Here is a 22,474-nt window from a genome sequence, read left to right as displayed (position 1 = left end):
CTCTAGAGAAGGAGACAAACTTGTAAACACGTTTCTAAAATCCCTTCTGCTAATTAAATACTAGTAATTATGTGTGCGTGTCATTAAAATGCAACATCAAGAGCTTGTAGCAGTAGACACAAAGGGAAATATGCCAGCAGAAGTGATAGCTAACTGTGGAATCAATTCCCAAAGGGAAAGTGTTACTCTTTTTTAACTATAGCTGCTGAGGTGCACAATATGCCTCCTAAATGTTTCTTCACATTTGATTGTTCTTAGTAATTCTCTTAGTTCTCTTGTGGCCTCCTCATATGGTGGAACTATATATGATGACATCAAAAATCAGAAGCCTTCAAGTTAAAGAATTTTAAAAATTTAAGCATCAGGAGCCCTGGTGGTACAGTGGTTAAGAGCTATTATGGCTGCTAACCAAAAGATTGGCCATTTGAATCCACCAGCTGCTCCTTAGAAACCTTATGGGCAGTTCTACTTTGTCTTGTGGGGTCGCTATGAATCAGAATTGACTCGAAGGCAACAGGTTTTTTTTTTTTTTTTAATAGTTACTGATGTTATTTTCACTTGATTCATCAGTAAACCTTTGTAGTTTGATAAAGAATTTGATTTTTCAAACTCCAAGACTGAAGATTTTGGAGAGAGAGTGCTACGATACAGATGTTAAAGCTGGGCATGTTTGAGGTATTTGCCGCTTAGTTAAGTGCTCTGCAGTGCTGAAGAGTCTCTTGTTAGAAAGAAATAGAGGAGTTTTCAAAGTAGCTTTGGAACCTTCACCTTAGCCTTGGAGGTGAAGAACTCCAGGTGAGTGATTTTTGCTCTGACAGTGGTAAGTTGGAAGGAGTTGTGGTGAGTTCGAACCCACCAGCCGCTCCACAGGAGAAAGATGTGGCAGTCTGCTTTTGTAAAGATTACAGCCTTGGAAGCCCTATGGGGCAGTTCTACTCTGTCCTGTAGGGCTGCTAGGAATCAGAATTGACTCGACGGCAATGGAAATGGGTTTGGTTTTTTTATGGTAAGTTGGGAAGAATCTAAGGGAGGAACTAAAATCTATTTTAGTTAGGAATAGGGAGGAAAGGGAGTTGAGGTCTATCAGTTGAACATTTATCAGATCACTGGTATTACTAGGAACCGAGTCACATCTAATCACTGCAGATGATTTAAGTCTTGAGAACCTAAACTCTCTCCGATTTCTAACGCTGGAGTGGGTGCCTTGTTACAATACTGAGGGATGGAAATATAGCTTGCCATCCTTTGAAAGAATATTTTGGAATTTGTTAAATATTTCTTCACAAACCAAATACTAATGTAAGAGGAAGAATGAATTATTTCAGTATTTTTAAAAATTCCAGAATATTAATTACATACTATATTGTCTATTAGTGACATTTTAATGTGAATTTGGTTTTTAAAAGGAAGGCTGAAATTGGGTGCCTGGCTGTCTTTGCCTTAGCTACTTCTTGGGAGAAGGACTCATGTCTTACTCGTCTTTGCATCTGGAATGTGTAGCCCTGTAGCAGGCATATAAATGTTTTATGAATGAATGAACAAGAAAATGAAATAATGCTTTGTTTTAAAAGTTGTCTTAATAGCACATAATTAAACACAAAATTTCATGTATTTTTCTAAAATGTCTTCATTATATTTTACATTTAAACATACTATCTGTAATACTTTGAGTTCACTTAGGTTCTCTTGTGGAAAAATATTCCTGTTGCTCATCTCTTATAAATAAATTCTGCCATTAAAATAAAAGTCCTCAAATGTTAAGATATTTATGAATAAAGTAGAGTTTACTAGTAAGGGTATGCTTGGACATTCTTAGATAACTGGCTACCCTAGTTAGGGGTAGGGATAATTAAGAAAGAAATTGTACAGATTTATTATTTTTACAATTGGATTTCACTTAAGAAGTGACATTAGGTAGTTTAATTGCAGCCTTAATCACTGGAAGCTAAGGATGATTTAAGAGTATCATACAGTCTTTGAAGGTATGAAGATGTTGAAAATTTGGCGATCTAATCTCCAAGGACATCACTGTCTGGAAAGAATAGGTTTGATGGCTCTTGTCTATGCCTCGTCTTAGAGTGCTGTGCTCATCAGAGAAGGCCATATTGAGAGGCAAAGGTGTGATGAGTGGCTGTTTGAGCCCAGTTCCCAGGAACACCTGGTCTGTGAAGCATGATGTTTTTTGTACTCTCTCTCTTCTGAGGGCTGCCCAGGCTTATGATGCCAGAGTACCAGACATGGTTTTAACTGAAGCTCTTCTGTTGTCTTTTTTGTAGACATTTTTCCTTAGTGTTTTTTTTTTTTTTTCTAGGCAAGTCCAAATCTTTAGGAAGCCAGCAGTTACCTTGTTTACACGTTTCAAGGGAGCAAGATGAGAAGCCTGTGCAATGAGTGCGACATAAAGGACTTCTGTTTAGCACCCTCGTGCAGCATTCTTTCCCAGTGCTTTCTCAATTTGGCCTTCCTTAAATTTTAGGGGGGCCTTATGTTGAATTGGAGCCCTGGTGGCGCAGTGGTTAAGAGCCATGCCTGCTAACCAAAACGTCAGCAGTTCAAATCCACCAGCTGCTCCTTGGAAACCCTATGGGGCAGTTTACTCTGTTCTATAGGACTGCTGAGCTGGAATCAACTTTTTTTTTTAAATGTTGAATTGGAAGTTCAAAGTTAGAAGACTGGAGCTCTTTAACATAACAGTGACAGCTTTGCTTTTTGGCTAAACTGCCTGGGTTCTTTAAACAACGAATACTTTTTTTTTTTTTTAAACCATACTTCAAGAAGTCAACAGATACTTCAAGTGAAAAGAAAATTCTTGGGTAGAAGTGTAGTTCCTTTTGATCACTCATTCTTTTCTTTCAAAGGCAGAAGGGAAAAGAGTTAATGCTTTTGGTCATTTTAAAAAGTACTTGCAAACTTTAAACGTTGGCAGAGTTAGTTAAATTACTGCTTGACAGTTCGGTCATACTCTTGTTTTTTTGGAGCACATCGGATTAGGATGGTATAGTTACATTTCGTAAGAGCTTGAAATATAGAAGAGTGACCCACTAAGGTTGCGATAATGAACATAGCAGTGTTTATCTCTTGTATTTCTTCGTTACTTCACTTGTTGGTTACGTTAAGCTGTTGGCTGTTGTATGTGTAGTTGCTTGAATTGTCTGTCATTGTGGCACTTGGAGCACAAAATTTCATGCATTTAGCAGTGTTTATTTCCCTGGTAAGTGTTGGGAAATCCCCAGATGTCTTTTTGAAATGCATAGATTAGCATGTTGTTCCATGAGGATAATGTAGGGAAAGAATGAACAGAAACTTGAGGTGTCTGAACATGGGCATGATGTTACTTAGTGGTAGCTGAAAGAATATATATTTTTTAAAACCACAGATGGTTTATTCGATTCCCTTAAATCTTTTTTTTCAGTTTTAAATAGTAACTGTTATGTTAGGAAGGTTATTAATACATCCAGTTCTTTGTAGCTAACTGCATGATCTTGGGCAACTCATATGGCCTCTTAGAGCTTCAGCTTCTTCAACCAGAACAATAATAATAACAACTATGTATATGTTGCTTTATAGTTTTCCAAGTGATTTTGTATAAATTATCTCATTTATTCCTTACAACACCCTAGCAAACAAATTGAGATACAGAAATAGTAAGTAACTTGTCTAAGGTCATGTAACTTGCAAGTGTTAGAGCTGACACCCTAGACTAGCCCTTCCCTCTCCAGATCCACCACTCTCCTCAGTGGTGTCACAAGCCAGCAAATGAGAGGATTGGTCTGGCCCCCTCTAAAATTCTAAGATTCCAGGAATTCTTCTTCTTCTTTTTTTTTTTTTTAAAGCATTTGATGTAATTTACCATTGCCTATTTATTGATCTGCTTTTTTCTCAAAGTACATTTTACGATTGCTATTTTAAATGTCTTTTTTTTTTTCTAAAAAGTACGTTTTTCAAATTTGGATTTCCATTACTGTGATAGGATTTTGGATTTGTGGTATCTTTTGAGTTTTAGCTACTTCTTTTTTTTTTTTTGTAATGGTATAGCCTAAAAGTGTAAGCCCTGAAAATCATGCCTGAAATGTATTTGGGGATAAGCTCCACAAGTCCTAGACCTAGATTAAGTCCAACTTGTTTTTATAAAGATGGAGAGAATTTTTCTTATTTACAGAGATGTTCACAGTAAGAATTTAAATTTTATGAAAGCAGAGACTGTAAGTAATACTCTAGTATGTATTTCTTAAATTTAGGTTTATTGTAGATGTATTAGGCTAGCATTTGTAAAATTAACAATCTTTTTTTTTTTTTTTCCAAATAAATCTCTTTGAAGAGGAGAGTTTCACCTTTTTCTTAAATAGTTAATTTAATAATTTTAGCAATCTCAGAGCAAAGCCCTTTTTAGGCCTAATAAGAATTGTCTCTTTGTTTCATAGTATACAAAGACTTGACCCCAAATTTTTTTGCTCTTCAGAGGCATTTAAATTTAGGAGATGAACCTACTAATTTGTCCAAGAGGTTACATTTCTCTTTTAATATTTTCCTCGTTGAAATTTGGTTAAACAGATTTGCACCTAACTCTAGCTTTAAACTAACTGGGTAAATAACTCTTCATCAGAAAATATACAGATGTTGTTGTCTATCCGTGTGGTCTCAGTTCTTGAAAGGAAATTTTTGGTGCTTTGATCATTGGAGCTCAGACTGGAGCTGCCTATCAGTATAAATTGGAGGGTCAAGAAAATCTGTTCTTTATTCCTTATTTTGTTCTTATTTATGTCAGTTTTGTTTTTGGAATCTGAAATTCTGTATCTGTTTCTCTGGAACGAACTGTTAGTCTCTGAGTGAGTTATTTTTATTAATCAGTTTGTTTAAATAGACCATCTTTCTTGAGAACTTGTCCAAAGTAGGTTAAATGAATCATTAGTAATTTTTTTTAAAGGGCAGGATAAAAGTTAGAGGTAAGGAGAAGTTTTTCGCCTTTTGTCTTTTCCAAGTGTAAGTGAAAATAAAATGTTTTCCTAAGTTGTTAGTGATAGGATTTCACCCTGTATATGGTCAATTCATGATCCTTTTCACAAATGCTGCTGCCCACCATTAAGTCTCTTATCACAGGGCATTTAAAAATTATGCCATAAAATGCATGTTGAGAATCTTTGAATCTCAAATGTACAGAAATCACATCTAAAGGTCAATTCTGAGTTAAGGAACTGACAATTATGGCACTTGCAGTCTCTATTAATATTTAGTAGGCAGGAGATTATGATATTGTTTATGTTATTCCTTATGTGTCTGTAGACTTCCTTGTTGAAACGCGTTTGTTTTATTGGGGCTGTATAATTCTGCCATTGTACTGATTTGCTTACCTGAATTAAAGTCGTTTTTTAATTGTTTTGGGCTGTATCTACCTTGAAATTTAGGATTATCCCCTGTGTACTGTGCACCAAAGATGACGTTTCAATGCATTGTTATACACAGCTCCTATCTGTCGGCAATGAAGCTGTATGGCTGGGTCAATTTATTTCAATATCAGTTATTTTATAGTACCCATTTGAATAATGATGATTAATTTATAGAGGCTAATTTTCCAAATTCATTTGTGTCCCCTCTGGGCATTTCTTTGGGATATGTTCAGATTAATATTTTTGCTTCTGATTTTAAAATAATTTTCCTTTGTTGTAGGATGAGCAGTTCTTAGGTTTTGGCTCAGATGAAGAAGTCAGAGTACGAAGTCCCACAAGGTCTCCTTCAGGTATGGCCAGTTAAGCACATGATGCCTTCACGTTTTATCTGTTAGGTGATTGTGACTTCCCCTTGCCTTTTTTGCGTGCAAAAGATCATCTAAAATACTGGGACTTTTTGTACATCATTTTCTTACCCTCACACTAAATAGGAAATAACTTATGAACTGGACTTCTTTATGGGACTCCTTGTCAGGCCACATTTGGTTTATTCTTTAGTATGTTTCTCTCTGGCGACTACTTGGATCATGGGAGGTAGGGTTCCACTGAATGATTAGGAAACTTGGTAGGCAAATTGAAGATAACCTACTAAAACTATCCTCAGATTTACATATTTTACATTATATGGTAGCGTATGTGCCTTTGGGAATAATTCAGCCATTATTTTTTACAAATGAAATTTGGTCTACTGTTTTCAAAGAACTAAGAACAAAACATTGACATTATATGAAACTGTTTACCTGATCCTTTGAAAATCTGTATTAAAATAAAATAAAAATGTTACGGGATTGTTTCCATTTGTTAGCAGTATTTATCATTGTTCTCACCAACAAAATAACAAGAATGTCTTGAAATTCTAGACTTAAAAGCAGTTTCCTAGGAGAAGATTCTCAGTGGAAGTAACGTTTAATGGTTTGCAGAATTCAGTTCTGTGTAGGAAAGGACTAGAGTTCTTTTGATGGAAAATATATTCCCCTTCTGTGCTGCCGTTTGAAGTTCTTGTATCGTTTTCTTTAACTTTACACAGATAAACAGTCTTGTTGAACATTGTTAGCTATGCTTTTGCTCTTTGACATTGACTTAGTTTGTGATGTTTGCTAGCATTTGGATTTCATTCAAAGAGTATCATCATATGTTATATAGTAATCTAATTCGAACATGTAAGTTGACAATTTTTCTTTTCCCAAACGTTGGTGGTATTGCCATTCTAGTTGGGAGACGTTAGCCAATAAACAGTATTTGTGCTGTTTAGACAGTAGCAATGTTCTCTTTAAGATGTGATGAAATCTTAAAACTTTATGTCAAAAAGTAGCTTTAGGGATCATCTGGTCTAACCCTTCATTTATAGATGACAAAAATGAGGCCCAGAAAATAACATGATGAGCATTTATTTATAACTGATTTGTGAGTTCTTTGAATGTGTAGTGGATTATAAAAGTTAGTAGCAGAACTAGAACTCTTTCTCTGTTCTGCTTTTTCTAATTATCCACCAAATGCTTCTTTTAAAGGTTGGATAGGAGAGGTTTTCAGAATTGATGAAGCCCTCTGAGTGGCCAGGTTCAAGTCTCCTACAACGATGTGGTGCACTTCTGAGTAGGAGTTTCATTTTGTTAATTGACAACATTTTCATGATTGTTTTTTCTTAAGTTTTTTTTCTTGGCTGTCAGTCTATCTTGAATGTTGTCTTGTTTTTTATAAAATTGAAGCCATCTGGATATGCTTTATTATTTAAGAAATGAAACAGTTTCTCTGCTGTCTCCTAGCCCATTACTTTTGTTGTAATTAGAATGGATTTGTGAATCCTTAATCTATTTGGGATATCTCGTAACTGGTGAGGAAAGCATTTATATTTAGAAAGCTCAGCGATAAGACCTGGGTTGATTTCTGTTTTGTTAAGAGATTGGTTCTTTAGTCTAAAATATCCATCATAACGGCATAAATCTCTTTTGGTGTCTGTTAGGGGTGATGTTCAATTCAGAACAATCTTGAATCATAAAACATTGTAAAGTCAAGAGGGAAGAGAAGATAAGATAGAACAGGCAACTCGTAATACGTTAAAAAATTGTACAAAATGTTTTTTGAAAGTCTTGTTTTAAATCTCTTGCTAAACAGGCAGATTGAGCTGATTTATTAATTGGAAAATTCCTTTTATTTGGAATACAAGAAATCTGATTTAGTAAATTGTCAGTTCACTATTGGCATCAAGTAAGATTAAATCATTTTTGTAATCTGGGCTGACTAGTTCAAGGACCTATAGGTAGGAGAGGAGATTTAATGAGCACATCATGTCACTTCCCTCATTAGTTCACATGCTGTTGAGTTCAGTGAACTTATTCAGATCTCTCATGAACTTTTCTATTCAGTAAAACTTTCTTTTCACTTTGGTAAAACAGATTGAAAATACAGGAAGCTGAGCTGCCCAAGAGCCTTTTCCTATGAGAGTTGGTATATTAGTGATTGAAGCTGCATAGCACCTTGTTCAGATTTATTCAGAGTCAGAATTCTGAATTGAAGCGATGTGATGACTTACTGTAAATATGCTCTCATGTTCTTAACTGTTAATTATAGTGGCTAGATGTCAAAAGGGTAGTACAGATTTTTTTTTTAAAATATGTATTATTTTAAATTCAGAAAAAACTTGTTCATCTAAAGTTGTAAAATCAGTTTTATAGGTTAATTACTCAATTAAAACCTTTATTATTGCCTTGATTTTCATATCAAAAAAGTAAATAAATATTCTTTTAAGTAGAATGTTATTTACTTGATTTCTTTGAGACAAGTATTTGGTGAAAAGAAACCAAACATAATTGAGATGTTTTATTGCCTCATTAGACCCAAGTAGAGTTCAGTACAAAATGGCTTGTGCTAAATTATATTCAGCTTAGTTAAGACCTGAACCATACAGCTAAATATATGCTCTTCATTGTTTAATTTCTATACACAGTTAAAACTAGTCCTCGAAAACCTCGTGGGAGACCTAGAAGTGGCTCTGACCGAAATTCAGCTATCCTCTCAGATCCATCTGTGTTTTCCCCTCTAAATAAATCAGAGACCAAATCTGGAGATAAAATCAAGAAGAAAGATTCTAAAAGTATAGAAAAGAAGAGAGGAAGACCTCCCACCTTCCCTGGAGTAAAAATCAAAATAACACATGGAAAGGACATTTCAGAGTTACCAAAGGGAAATAAAGAAGATAGCCTGAAAAAAATTAAACGGACACCTTCTGCTACATTTCAGCAAGCCACAAAGATTAAAAAATTAAGAGCAGGTAAACTCTCTCCTCTCAAGTCTAAATTTAAGACAGGGAAACTTCAAATAGGAAGGAAGGGGGTACAAATTGTACGACGGCGAGGAAGGCCTCCATCGACAGAAAGGATAAAGACCCCTTCAGGTCTCCTCATTAACTCTGAACTAGAGAAGCCCCAGAAGGTCCGGAAAGACAAGGAAGGTACACCTCCACTTACAAAAGAAGATAAGACAGTTGTCAGACAAAGCCCTCGAAGGATTAAGCCAGTTAGGATTATTCCTTCTTCAAAAAGGACAGATGCAACAATTGCTAAGCAACTCTTGCAAAGGGCAAAAAAGGGGGCTCAAAAGAAAATCGAAAAAGAAGCAGCTCAGCTGCAAGGAAGAAAAGTGAAAACACAGGTCAAAAATATTCGACAGTTCATCATGCCTGTTGTCAGTGCTATCTCCTCGCGGATCATTAAAACTCCTCGTCGGTTTATAGAGGATGAGGATTATGACCCACCAATTAAAATTGCCCGACTTGAGTCTACACCAAACAGTAGATTCAGTGCCACATCCTGTGGATCTTCTGAAAAATCAAGTGCAGCTTCTCAGCACTCCTCTCAAATGTCTTCAGACTCCTCCCGATCTAGTAGCCCCAGTGTTGATACCTCCACAGATTCTCAGGCCTCTGAGGAGATTCAGGTACTTCCTGAAGAGCGGAGCGATACCCCCGAAGTTCATACTCCACTGCCTATTTCCCAGTCCCCAGAAAATGATAGTAATGATAGGAGAAGCAGAAGGTATTCAGTGTCAGAGAGAAGTTTTGGATCTAGAACAACTAAAAAATTAACGACCCTACAAAGTGCCCCCCAGCAGCAGACCTCCTCCTCTCCACCTCCACCTCTGCTCACTCCACCCCCACCGTTGCAGCCGGCCTCCAGTATCTCTGACCACACACCTTGGCTTATGCCTCCAACCATCCCCTTAGCATCACCATTTTTGCCTGCTTCTGCTGCTCCCATGCAAGAGAAGCGAAAATCTATTTTGCGAGAACCAACGTTTAGGTGGACTTCTTTGAAGCATTCTAGGTCAGAGCCACAATACTTTTCCTCAGCGAAGTATGCCAAAGAAGGTCTTATTCGCAAACCCATATTTGATAATTTCCGACCCCCTCCTCTGACTCCTGAGGATGTTGGCTTCGCATCTGGTTTTTCTACATCTGGTACTGCTGCTTCAGCCCGATTGTTTTCACCACTCCATTCTGGAACAAGGTTTGATATGCACAAAAGGAGCCCTCTTCTGAGAGCTCCAAGATTTACTCCAAGTGAGGCTCACTCTAGAATATTTGAGTCTGTAACCTTGCCTGGTAATCGAAGTTCTGCTGGCACATCTTCTTCAGGAGTATCTAATAGGAAAAGGAAAAGAAAAGTGTTCAGCCCTATTCGATCTGAACCAAGATCTCCTTCTCACTCCATGAGGACAAGAAGTGGAAGGCTTAGTACTTCTGAGCTATCACCTCTCACCCCACCGTCTTCTGTCTCTTCCGCATTAAGCATTTCTGTTAGTCCTCTTGCCACTAGTGCCTTAAACCCAACTTTCACTTTCCCTTCTCATTCCCTGACTCAGTCTGGGGAATCTGCAGAGAAAAATCAGAGACCAAGGAAGCAGACTAGTGCTCCAGCAGAGCCATTTTCGTCAAGTAGTCCTACTCCTCTCTTCCCTTGGTTTACCCCAGGCTCTCAGACGGAAAGAGGGAGAAATAAAGACAAGGCCCCTGAGGAGCTGTCCAAAGATCGAGATGCTGACAAGAGCGTGGAGAAGGACAAGAGTAGAGAGAGAGACCGGGAGAGAGAAAAAGAAAATAAGCGGGAATCAAGGAAAGAGAAAAGGAAAAAGGGATCAGAAATTCAGAGTAGTTCTGCTTTGTATCCTGTGGGTAGGGTTTCTAAAGAGAAGGTTCTTGTTGGTGAAGATGTTGCCACTTCATCTTCTGCCAAAAAAACAACAGGGCGGAAGAAGTCTTCATCACTTGATTCTGGGACTGATATTGCTTCTGTGACTCTTGGGGATACAACAGCTGTCAAAACCAAAATACTGATAAAGAAAGGGAGAGGAAATATGGAAAAAAACAACTTGGACCTCGGCCCAACTGCCCCATCCCTGGAGAAGGAGAAAACCCTCTGCCTTTCCACTCCTTCATCTAGCACTGTTAAACATTCCACTTCCTCCATAGGCTCCATGTTGGCTCAGGCAGACAAGCTTCCAATGACTGACAAGAGGGTTGCCAGCCTCCTAAAAAAGGCCAAAGCCCAGCTCTGCAAGATTGAGAAGAGTAAGAGTCTTAAGCAAACTGACCAACCCAAAGCACAGGTACTCCTTTTCTACCTGCCTGTTAAAGTCAAGTTTACTGAGCTCCTTCTATGGGCAAGTCCTGGGCTAAGTGTTTCGATTACATGCAGTTATGGGGATTAAGAAAAGTACTGTGGAAGTAGTTGCATTTGCAGTGGTCCTTTAAGGACTGATAGGATTTTGGTAGGTAGAAAATGCCAGGGGAGAACATTGTAAGTAGAGGGAACAGTATGGGTAGAGGTGGAAAAGAAAACCTTGAGGAACAGTGAGTAGCTGGATTAGTACACACAGGAAAGTGGTGAACAAAGGCTGAAGGTAGGTTGGGGCCATATTATAGAGGATGCTGAGTTGCTTGTACTTAACGGGTTTGGTGTAATGAAATCTGTGATTTAATTTAGAAGGTGTATTGTTGGTGCAGTGGTTAAAAGCACTCCACTGCTAACTAGAAGGTCAGCGGTTCCAACCCACCAGCTGCTCTGCGGGAGAAAGATGTGGCAGTCTGCTTCCGAAAAGATTTGCAGCCTGGAAACCCTATGGGGCAGTTCTACTCTGTCCTATAGAGTCGCTATGAGTTGGAATCAACTCAGTGGAACTCGGTTTTAGATTTCGGTTATTGTTATGGTCAGATTGTTTTATTATCCCTGATAAAATAGAAAACTGGAGGGAAACATTCTATTCCTTTGAATAGGAAGTGATTAGAGCAATAGATAATAGGTATTTGCAGAATACAAAAATCCAAGTACTTAGAAGTAGTGGGACAGGAAAGCTGTAGACGTCAGTTAGTTAAGATAATGGTTATTTAAGAAGTCAGTAAGTTAAGTCAAATTTTTGTAAAGAACAGCATGGCTTAAGCAGAGCCAGGCACTGGTGTTTTCTGAGAAAATACTGATTCTTAGGTTCTTTAAAAAATTGTCATGTAATAGATGTGTATTTCTACCAACATATCATGTGGCCACAAACTTAGGTTTTTAATGTTATTCAACCTAGGCTATATTTGCATGTCGTAGTTCTGCCAGTTGAGAGATGTTTTTTGTTGGCCGTGTTTTGGTTAGCCTCATAGTGATAGTAGCAGCAGCTCTTTAAAATTTGGGGCATTTCTGTTTGGAGCCATGGTCTTTTATACTCCCATTGATAAGTCATTTCCTCTTCTCTGTTGATCAGGGAAATATAAGAAATAGTCTGTGGTTAGATAAGCCCTGTTTACACCAGACTGAACTTTTCAATAATATAGATTGGCAGCTTGAATTTTGAGGGGAATTTTAAGAAGTATATATTGGAAGTATAAGCTTAGTTAATTTTTTTTTAATTAAAAACTTCATTTGCTGCCAATTTTAGGATACAGAAATAGTTGCTTTTTCTATACTGATATGGCGTATCAGCTGGTATGAACTAGTCTAGTGTGTTTTGATTCTAGATCATAATAAGTTAATCTACTATACCTTGGCTTCGTGTAATTATATTTGCGACATGTATGGTTTTATTGTTTGTTTGCTTGTTTTTTGCTTGCCTTGTATTCAGGGTCAAGAAAGTGATTCTTCAGAGACTTCTGTGCGAGGACCCCGGATTAAACACGTCTGCAGAAGAGCTGCTGTTGCCCTTGGCCGAAAACGAGCTGTGTTTCCTGATGACATGCCCACCCTGAGTGCCTTACCATGGGAAGAACGGGAAAAGATTTTGTCTTCCATGGGGAATGATGGTAGGTTAGAAATGTCAGTCTCAGAGTCTGAGCAGACATTTGATTTGTTTGCCGATCATTTGGGGATGCCCAGTAGGTTCTTCATAGCAGTATGTATTGGTTTGGGTCCTCTGAAAAGCAGATGGCAAGGTAAGATTAAATGTGCACGGATTTTATTAGAGGAAGTACCTGTGAGAGCCAGTGAGGAGTGGGGGGCTTTCAAACTGTGTTGCAAGTCTGACCTGAGTGAAGGAGAGAGGGAAGGAAGATTGGATGGAATCATCCTAGACTGCCATGCAGTGGAAGGAGGGTTTGGCAAGGCCACTGGGGAGCCCATGAGCCAAAACTGGTTGTCAGAGGAGTCTTGTATCAGGAACAGGCCTATCTGAGTTTCCCTGTTGCACAGCAGCTGGGGCCCTTGGGTAGTTATGCTCCCTGCAGCTGGAGGACTGTGAGGTGCATTTTCATGGCCACCATATAGTTCTTAAATGCTGGGTAGCTGCTCGTATAAAATTTAGAGGTTTAGAGAACTTTTAGAGGCTTTCAGTTTGTATTCTTGATTTTAGGTTAGACCATGCTTTGTTTTCTGTGTTCAGATTTTGGTTTCATCAAGCTGCAAGTTACAGGCATTTTAAAACATTTAAATAATTATTTAAAACGCACCTGTGAGTTTTGATGTGAAAACTCAGACTTGTGAGTGCTGCATATGAATATTTGGTTATAATGTATTTCATACTTGGAGTCCTAATTAAAACGAGGTTTGAATGTATAGAATAATACAAATGGATCTTGAGGATCTCCTGCTCTACTCCCAAGGAAGGATTAGATACTCCCTCAGAACTAATGGCACATTTCTTTAACAGACAAGTCATCAATTGCTGGCTCAGAAGATGCTGAACCTCTTGCTCCACCCATCAAACCAATTAAACCTGTCACCAGAAACAAGGCGCCTCAGGAACCTCCAGTAAAGAAAGGACGGCGGTCAAGGCGGTGTGGGCAGTGTCCTGGCTGCCAGGTGCCTGAGGACTGTGGTGTTTGTACTAATTGCTTAGACAAGCCCAAGTTTGGTGGCCGCAATATAAAGAAGCAGTGCTGCAAGTGAGTGGGTGTCTTACTCTGAGGTGTTGACCTCTCCACTGTGAAGGTTATGTATCCCTGGTTCATTGCGGAGATGGATCAGAAAACTGAATGTGGTGTATTGAATCTCCCTGAACTGCTAGTTGCAGAGTTGGATGTTTTGATGTGGCTAGGTTTGGGCTATGCTTAAATAAGAAATACTCTAGAATAGTGCTGTTCAGTAGAACTTTCTGCAGTGATGGAAATGTAGCCAAATGTGGCTATTGAGAGCTTGGAATGTGGTTAGTGTGACTGAGAAGCTAAACTTTAAATTTTAATTTAACTAGCTACATATGGCTAGTGGCTGTTATATTGGACAGTATGGCTCTGGAAGGTTTCTACTTAAAAACTGACAAATTTAGGCATATTTATTAGGTCAGCTGAACTCATTTTTATCTTTGCGGCATCCAGGATGTATTAGCGATATCTTACATAAGCCTCTTTGCCCTCCGAATATTCTCCCAGAATATTTTCATGCATATTATCACTTGATATGGAATTCTTTATTGTTTTACCTTTCCTCCCTCCCTTTATAGTCAGTTTGTGGGTGTTCATTCCACCACCTGGGATGATTTATTTAAAATGGATGAAGGAGCTGCATAAACAGAAGTTTTGGTGATGGAGCATCTCACATACTGCCTGGCACAAGCAATAGATATTATCAATCAATAGATATTTGTTGAATGAATGAATGAATGGACAGGAAAGTGATTTATAAAGCACAGTTGGGAGAAATGCTGTATTATTTACTTCAAGGGAAACAGTTTCTAGGAAGCCATAAGTAGTTCTGTACTTTGGCGTTTTTTAAATTATTTTTTTGTTTTGATTGAAAATATATAGAGCAGAACATACAGCAGTTCAGCAATTTCTACATATACAATTCAGTGACATTGATTACATTCTTCAAGTTATGCAGCCATTCTCACCTTCCTTTTCTTAATTTTCCTCCTCCATTAACATAAACCCACTGCCCCCTAAGCTTCCTTTCTGACATTTTAAGTTTGCTGTTGTCAGTTTGATCTTATATACCTGTAGATAGTTCTTTAAATGAGCACAATGCTCAGGGCAGACATTCTTTACTAATTACGTGCTTTGGTTTTATGTGGCCTTAAGCAGGAATCTTGTCTCAGTCCCGTTATTGGAAAGAAGTAAGGCAATTCACAGATTAGGGAAAAGGTACACGATAGCAAGATAAAATTGCGCTAAATTTAGGGGTTGAAGTGGATTCAGTGCAATTTTTAGGCTTTAAATTGAGTTTCATCAAATATAAATTGAGGGGTGAAATACATATGAAATCTATGAGATATGACTATAGTCCTGTAGTGGCAAACAAAGGGCTTGTTGGGTAATTTGAGTCCATTTTGTGTTCAGGTTATTATTTGAATATTAATCATAAGGGAGCAGTACTGATTGGGCTACAAAAAATATTGACTGATCATTTTGTGTGTGGTACTGGTGTTTTTGTGGTGGGTACTGGTGACAAAGAAATTTGAGGCCTGTTTGAAAAATAATTTGATTTTTGCCCCTTTTAGATCCTAAAGGTAGGCAAAAGAGCTGATCCAATGATCAAAGGCTCAGATTTAATCTGAGTAATGCACAGTCTCCTTTTTTCAACTGTCAAATTCACACTTGTTTCAGTTGCTTCCTTCTAAATGTAATTTATTTTATGGTTTATCCTTGTTATCCTAGGATGAGAAAATGCCAGAATCTACAGTGGATGCCTTCTAAAGCCTACCTTCAGAAACAAGCTAAAGGTAGTGTGGTAAAAAGGTCTTCCCCAAAATGCTTTCTGCTTTAATGCTGTATAGTTTTGTACATCCAGTGTAAAGAGAATGCTAGTTTTTTAAAACATACTGCTCTTTCCCAGGAAGTCGATGGTTTTTGAAGCTAGATGATAGGTGCATGGCAGTTCATTTTACTGTTCCTTTTATTTTGGGGTATGTTTGAAAATTTCCACAATAAAAAGTTTTTTAAATTCATATAAATATTAGTCTGTTCCATTTCCCTGAGCAGTAAAAGTGTACCTATTTCACCTGATCAATTTGGTATTAACTTTCTTGAGCCTCTCAGCGCCAACTTTAGCTGCAGAAAACTGAAAATAACATTATATGACATTCTGTGCTTCTATTTTAAATGAAATTTTTCTGTTACTTATGGGGTAGATGATCTTTCCTTGTTTGTTTGTTTTTCCTAGCTGTGAAAAAGAAAGAGAAAAAGTCTAAGACCAGTGAAAAGAAAGAGAGCAAAGAGAGCAGTATTGTGAAGAACTTAGTGGACTCTGGTCAGAAGCCTACCCCATCAGCAAGAGAGGATCCTGCCCCAAAGAAGAGCAGTAGTGAGCCTCCCCTCCGAAAGCCCACTGAGGAAAAGAGTGAAGAAGGAAATACCTCTGCCCCGGGGCCTGAATCCAAACAAGTCACCACTCCAGCTTCCAGGAAGTCCAGCAAACAGGTCTCCCAGCCAGCACCAGTCATCCCTCCACAGCCACCAAGCACAGGACCACTGAAAAAAGACGTTCCCAAGACCACTCCTAGTGAGCCCAAGAAAAAGCAGCCTCCACCACCAGAATCAGGTGAGTGAGGAAGGCCAGAAGGAATTGCTGAACCAGAAGTCCCAGCAGAAAAGCACTGATGTCTTAAACAGCGTTTGGAAACCTGCAATATATAATTTTAAGCCTTGGGTTCAAGAAAATTAGCTCTCTTTTTAACTTTTAAGTAATAATAAATAGAAGCAAAACACCTGTCAATTTGGAGGTATTGTCTCAATTTCCTATTTACACCCTGGAGTTTAATTAGGTTTTTTTTTTTTCCCTGAAGCACCTTTCTTCACAGGTCAGTCATTCCTAAAGTAGCCATTGTTATTAGCATTACCTGAAAGTTCAGTAGCATCTGACTTAAATTTATTTTCAACTTTTTAGGTCCAGAGCAAAGCAAGCAGAAAAAAGTGGCTCCCCGCCCAAGTATCCCTGTAAAACAAAAACCAAAAGAAAAGGTGAGGAGACCTTTGTTTCTCTGCCATTTCCTAAGGATTTTATTCTATTCTGTAGGAAAATAGCATTATCCTTGACATTTATGTGTTGAATGAATGAAACTGCGTTTCTGCTTCTACGTAGATGGCAGTGGAATTTCTTCAAAGTAACCAACAAAATTCAGGTTTAGGCTTTAGCCAAACATTTCTTTTTTTGTCTCTTTCCCCTCCTTGCTTTGCCCTTTATGACTCCATATGTTCTAGCCCAGGAATGTGCTTATGCTGCAGGCCACTTGGCATAATTGTATTTTTGCCCTCAACATCCTTCAGCAATACTGTCTGTAACAATCACCCTTCCCTGTGTCTACTTTTTTTTTTATCATGGGTAGAGAGAGAAAAGTCCTTAAGAATTTTCGGAAGATCACTTCTCTGTTTCTGTAGGATACTTATGTTGGAAACATTTTCTGATCTATTAATAAGATTTATCATTTGCTTTATTATCTGTTGCAAATATGAAGGCTAGTGGGATATGGTTTTGTTCTTTATCCATCTTCTGTCTCCTTAGGAAAAACCACCTCCAGTCAATAAGCAGGAGAATGCAGGCACTTTGAACATCCTCAGCACTCTCTCCAATGGCACTAGTTCTAAGCAAAAAATCCCAGCAGATGGAGTCCACAGGATCAGAGTGGACTTTAAGGTAAAGGTGTTAAGTGACTGTATAGTATATTGATCGTCATGGTCTTTAAATAAGGAAAATGATGTTACTAAAGGTATTGAAAAAGGAAAGTCAGCACCAAGTGTGGAGACAGGAAAGGATAAGAACTGCTGTTAGTACATGAGTTCAGGTGTGTTAGAGCTTTGGTCAGTGTTGTGAAGGCACGGTTTCTGAACTGCCTGGAGAACATAAGCTCTGAAACATGACTACCCATCCTGGGCAATAGTTATATTTAAGTGAGAACAGTACTGAGGAAATAATTCATTCACATAGGAATCATCAAACCATAATGATTGCTTGAATCAGCACAACTCTTAAGAGAAATTCAATCCTAGTATATTTTTGCAGTATATTAAAAAGAAATGGAACCAACAGGTGAGCCTTTTAATTGTTTGTGAGATTAAAAATTTTAAAGATAGCAGTTATTTTTGAACTCACTGAAATGAAGTACTCTTGACATTTTTGGTGTCATTCTTAAATTTATGGTTTTTTAAGGGGGCAGTTTTTTGTTGTTTGTTTAATACATCTGAAAAGAACGCATACACAAAGACGTGTGACACGAGAAAGCATTGGTTCAACACTAATAAATCTACAAGAATTAGGATTTTGGGAAGGTGGAAAAGATTACCTAAACATTTAAAAAAATTGGAAACTGCAACCAAAATAAGCTGATAAAATCCCTGTTAATGCTTCTGAAGAGTCTTCATAAGACTCTTTCCATGATTTTTATTTAACTAGAGAGCTCAACTGGCTGCTCTAGGGTTCCTCGTATGTAAAATAGAAAAAAATGGGATTCCCCCGACTGGTCCCCATGTTGTTAAATGTTCTCCCCACCCTCACCCCTAGCTTCTTCATGAAGCAGGCCTCCACCCCAGTCACTTGAAAGAGGATGTGAATCATTCCATAGACATCTGAATTTTGTTCTTTTGTGTAGGGTCACTATGAGTCAGAATTGACTCAACGGCAGTGGGTTTTGGTCCTTACTTTCTATCCAAAGTTATATTATTGTAAAGCTTTCATAGATGATCTTTCTCTCTCTCTCCACAGGAGGACTGTGAAGCAGAAAATGTGTGGGAGATGGGAGGCTTAGGTATCTTGACCTCCATTCCTATAACACCCAGGGTAGTTTGCTTTCTCTGTGCCAGTAGTGGGCATGTCGAGGTAAGATATCCTGCTTCTTTGTACCCCAGAAAGTGTAATAGTAGATTATTTTGCAATGAATGGAAGAAATCACTATATTCTGTTTTATTTGGGGATAGCAGGTACTGTCCCCAGTTTAAACCAACTAATGCAGTACTTTTGAAGTTTTTCGGAGATTTCAGGAGTCTGCCTCTTATTAGAGTAGCAAGGATATTGAGTGTGGAAAGTTTAATAGTCTCATCTCTTAAATTCAGGCTTTTATGAGTTTTGATTTTTCTGCTAGATGTCTAAACATAGAATAAAGAGATATAGTTTTCTTCTAGAAAAAGGACTGCTGTTGATGATTGTCTTATACTGAATACCAAAACCCCCTTGTCTAAAGAGCTCTTGGCAATTACTAAAAAAAAGGAGTAGCAGTAAAAAAATAGGCAAAGGACAGGAATAGATAACTCACAAAATGAGAAATAAAAGTTACCCGTGGAAAAAAAAAATTAAGCCTTCTGATGACCAAAAACTAAAAATTAAAGCATGATAACAAGGATGGTGTGGAAACGGGGACTTTCTGTTGGTAGAAATGTAAATTAATTACAATCTTTCTTTCTGGGAGGGGTATTCGAAAATACATATTTATCTTTAAAATGAGTATGCCCTCTAACCCAGCAATTCCACTCCAGGTATTTAAGGATGTAATTAGATAAACTGGCAAATCTGTATACATAAAGAAGGGTTTATTTCAGCATTGTTCATGATAATAAAAAATTGGAAACAATCCAAAAGTCTATCAATAGGGGCCTTGGTTAAAATTGTTATAGGATATACATATAATGGCAAATACGAAGTCCTAAAGGTATATCCATATACATGCATATTGACATGGAAAGAGGTCTGTGCTATATCATTAAGTGAAAACAGCAATTTACAAAATAGTAGGTAAACTATGATTCCATTTTGGTTTGGAAAAAATGTTTTTAAAATACCCATGTAGAAAAAAATCTAGAAGGTTTTACACCAAAATATTAAAGAGTGTGGTTGGATTATGGGTGAACTTTTTTTTCTCTATATAGTTTTAACTTTTTTCATTTTTTGCAGTAAGTATGTACTACTATTACAGTGAGACCAAAAAAAAAAAAAATTTTTTTAAATAGGTAGCAGTAGTTTGAAGTTTACAATTCTCAAATTACCTAATACCTTCTTAGCTTAGTATTTATCACATAAGATGTGTATTCAACGGGTCATAAAGAAAATCCAAAGCCAGGTTGAAATCTGGATGTTGAGCAGGCAGTGAGACTCACTCACTAGCTCAGAGATTCAGTCCTGTCTGCTTACCTACCTTTAAATTATGTATTAGCAAAATTACAAATTATTGCCTGGTATTTGTTTACTAAGCAAATAATTTCTTAGTACCTATTACAGATAGCACATTGTTCTGAAGTGCTGGTGTTGTTTCAGATATCATTGAGACTAAGAATATTCAATCTGCAAGTACCAGGGGTCTACTGTACATCTTCTCCTCCATTATCTAATGCTTCGCATCCACGCTTATGCTACCTGCGGGAATAACTTAGTTTTGCCGCACCAGTCCTTTAACTTCTATGATAAAACAGATTTTTTTTCCCCCCAGAGTATCATTGCTCTAGTTTAAATTGTGTATAATTGTGCACAGCAATCCCACAGGATTCCTAGAAACCGAATTGGAGAATGAATAGTTCGCTGCCCACACTGCAATCCTAAAGCATGACTAGTACTAGTGCTTGATGAATTCTCCCTCCATTCGCTTTTTTTTAATAACTTTTTATGTTGATGTGATTTCAGATTTACGGAAACCTTGCAGTAATATCCCCTTCACCTAGATTCCCCAGATGCTAATATTTTACTGCATTCACTTTGTCCATTTCTTTCTGTGTACATATGAGTATATATATTTTACAAATTAAGAGAGAAAATATACACAGCCGTTTTATATGTAGACAGATTTTTTTCTGAGAATTTGAGAGCAAGTTGCAGACAGTATGCCCTTTTGCCTGTAAATACTTTAGTGTGTATTTCCTGAAATCAAGGACATTTTCTTACGTGACCACAGTATAATTATCAAAATCAGAAAATTAGCATTGATACATTACTATTATCTATAGACCTTAATTAGATTTCACCAGTTATCCCAATAATTCCTTTATGGCAAAAGAAAATTTCAGGTTATTCTCATTAAAGTTTTTGAAAATCTATATTAATATGAAAAGAACAGATTTCTAAAATTAGAGGTGGAAAGGATAAACCAGAGCTTACAACTGTTAAGTATATTATACAAAGACTTTCAAAAGCCTGTTGTACTAAGTACAAATTTTTCATATCCCTAGTCCTGTATGATGCAGCCCCTCTCTTTCTTTTTCCAGTTTAGTACCCATTGCATACTCAGCACCACTTTAAACAACACCCCTTTGCCTTCTCCCTAATGGGCGGTCAGTAAAATGTTTGTAAAATGCAAGAACGTTGCCTTAACACCTTTACCTTTGCTTGAGATTCTGTCTGCTCCCTCTCCTGTTTCTCTTGTAAGCATATGGTCAGTCCGGGGAGACCTATCTGAAATGTTGCCTTTTTCATGAAGTCTTTTCTGGTCTCTTTTCTGCATCCAGCCAGATGAAGTAGAGCTTAGATCGATCTCCCATTCATATTTTCTCTCTCCAACCCCAGCCCTTCTCACCCCATTTTCTTCTCTCCCTTGCTACCTTCAATCTTTACACTCCTGTAGCTCTTTGTTTATAACTCTTGTGGCATTTAGTGCATTCTGTTACATCTTAGATGTATTTTATTTTGTTACTTTATAATTAAACAATTCTATTATTACCACTTAACTCCCTTGTATCTCCTGCAGTGCCCAGCATTGTGCTTTTTTACATAGTCCTTGTTTAATAAATGTATATTGAATTAAATGTATACTACTCGACTCCTAAAACCCAGAGTATACAAGTGGAATTTGGTTGATATTTCTGCATGTTATTTGATGCACTTCTATGTTCCTATCTCCTTACTACAGTTTGTTTATTGCCAAGTCTGTTGTGAGCCATTCCACAAGTTTTGTCTAGAGGAGAACGAGCGCCCCCTGGAGGACCAGCTGGAAAACTGGTGTTGTCGTCGTTGCAAGTTCTGTCATGTTTGTGGAAGGCAGCATCAGGCTACAAAGGTACAGAAGTAAATAATGTAGCTACTTAGAATATTTTATCTCCATTTCTGCCGTCTAATGAGTTCTTGAGTCCTAGGTGTTAGGATTTTTGTATGTATACTCTTTTCTCTGTTGGCTTAGCCTCTTAATTGGGTGTAACCAGTTGCTTGTTTTTATGTTTTAATTTTGGAAATGTAGCAGAAAACATGTCATTGAATAAAATACCAAAAAAAAAAAAAAACACCTATGTATTTTATAAGAAGACTCAGCACTGAGTGCCTTTGGCAGGAGATAAATCCCAGTACTTTAATTGAGAGCAGATAATTTATGAGGAAATTTTAACTGTAATAATGATGTGCTATGGTGGTACAGTGGTTAAGGGCTCGGCTGCTAACCAAAAGTTTGTAGTTCGAACTCAGTAGCCACGCTGCGGGAGAAAGATGTGGCAGTCTGCTTCTGTATAGATATACAGCCCTAGAAATCCTATGGGGCAGTTCTACTCTGTCCTGTAGGGTCCCTATGAGTCGGAATCGACTCAGCGGCATCGGGTTTGATTTTTTATACTTATTTGAAAATAAATGTGAAATGAGGCACTTAGTGAAGGTGATGTAATGCTCACCTTTTTTTTTTTTTTTTCTCATTAAACAGTAGCGCACGTATTGTTTTATGACATTGGTTAA

General features: G+C 37.6%; 1 protein-coding gene across 5 annotated transcripts in view; it reads left to right on the top strand.

The window, feature by feature from the left end:
• Window positions 1–22,474, top strand: part of KMT2A (lysine methyltransferase 2A) — a 75,170-nt gene that overhangs the window by 19,489 nt on the left and 33,207 nt on the right. For 3 of the 5 annotated variants that reach the window (XM_004385667.1, XM_012558175.1, XM_023739937.1), the window contains 10 exons: window positions 5,665–5,734; window positions 8,389–11,045; window positions 12,543–12,720; window positions 13,563–13,797; window positions 15,505–15,569; window positions 16,010–16,387; window positions 16,733–16,806; window positions 17,348–17,479; window positions 18,545–18,658; window positions 21,669–21,815. In XM_004385667.1, coding sequence (XP_004385724.1) covers window positions 5,665–5,734; window positions 8,389–11,045; window positions 12,543–12,720; window positions 13,563–13,797; window positions 15,505–15,569; window positions 16,010–16,387; window positions 16,733–16,806; window positions 17,348–17,479; window positions 18,545–18,658; window positions 21,669–21,815 — 4,050 coding nt within the window. The remainder of the gene's footprint in view (window positions 1–5,664; window positions 5,735–8,388; window positions 11,046–12,542; window positions 12,721–13,562; window positions 13,798–15,504; window positions 15,570–16,009; window positions 16,388–16,732; window positions 16,807–17,347; window positions 17,480–18,544; window positions 18,659–21,668; window positions 21,816–22,474) is intronic. The other 2 variants (XM_023739939.1, XM_023739938.1) reach the window with 1 other exon arrangement.

Source organism: Trichechus manatus, unplaced genomic scaffold, assembly GCF_000243295.1.
Source record: "Trichechus manatus latirostris isolate Lorelei unplaced genomic scaffold, TriManLat1.0 scaffold00143, whole genome shotgun sequence".
Classification (NCBI taxonomy): domain Eukaryota; kingdom Metazoa; phylum Chordata; class Mammalia; order Sirenia; family Trichechidae; genus Trichechus; species Trichechus manatus.
This window is presented reverse-complemented; position numbering and strand designations above follow the sequence as displayed.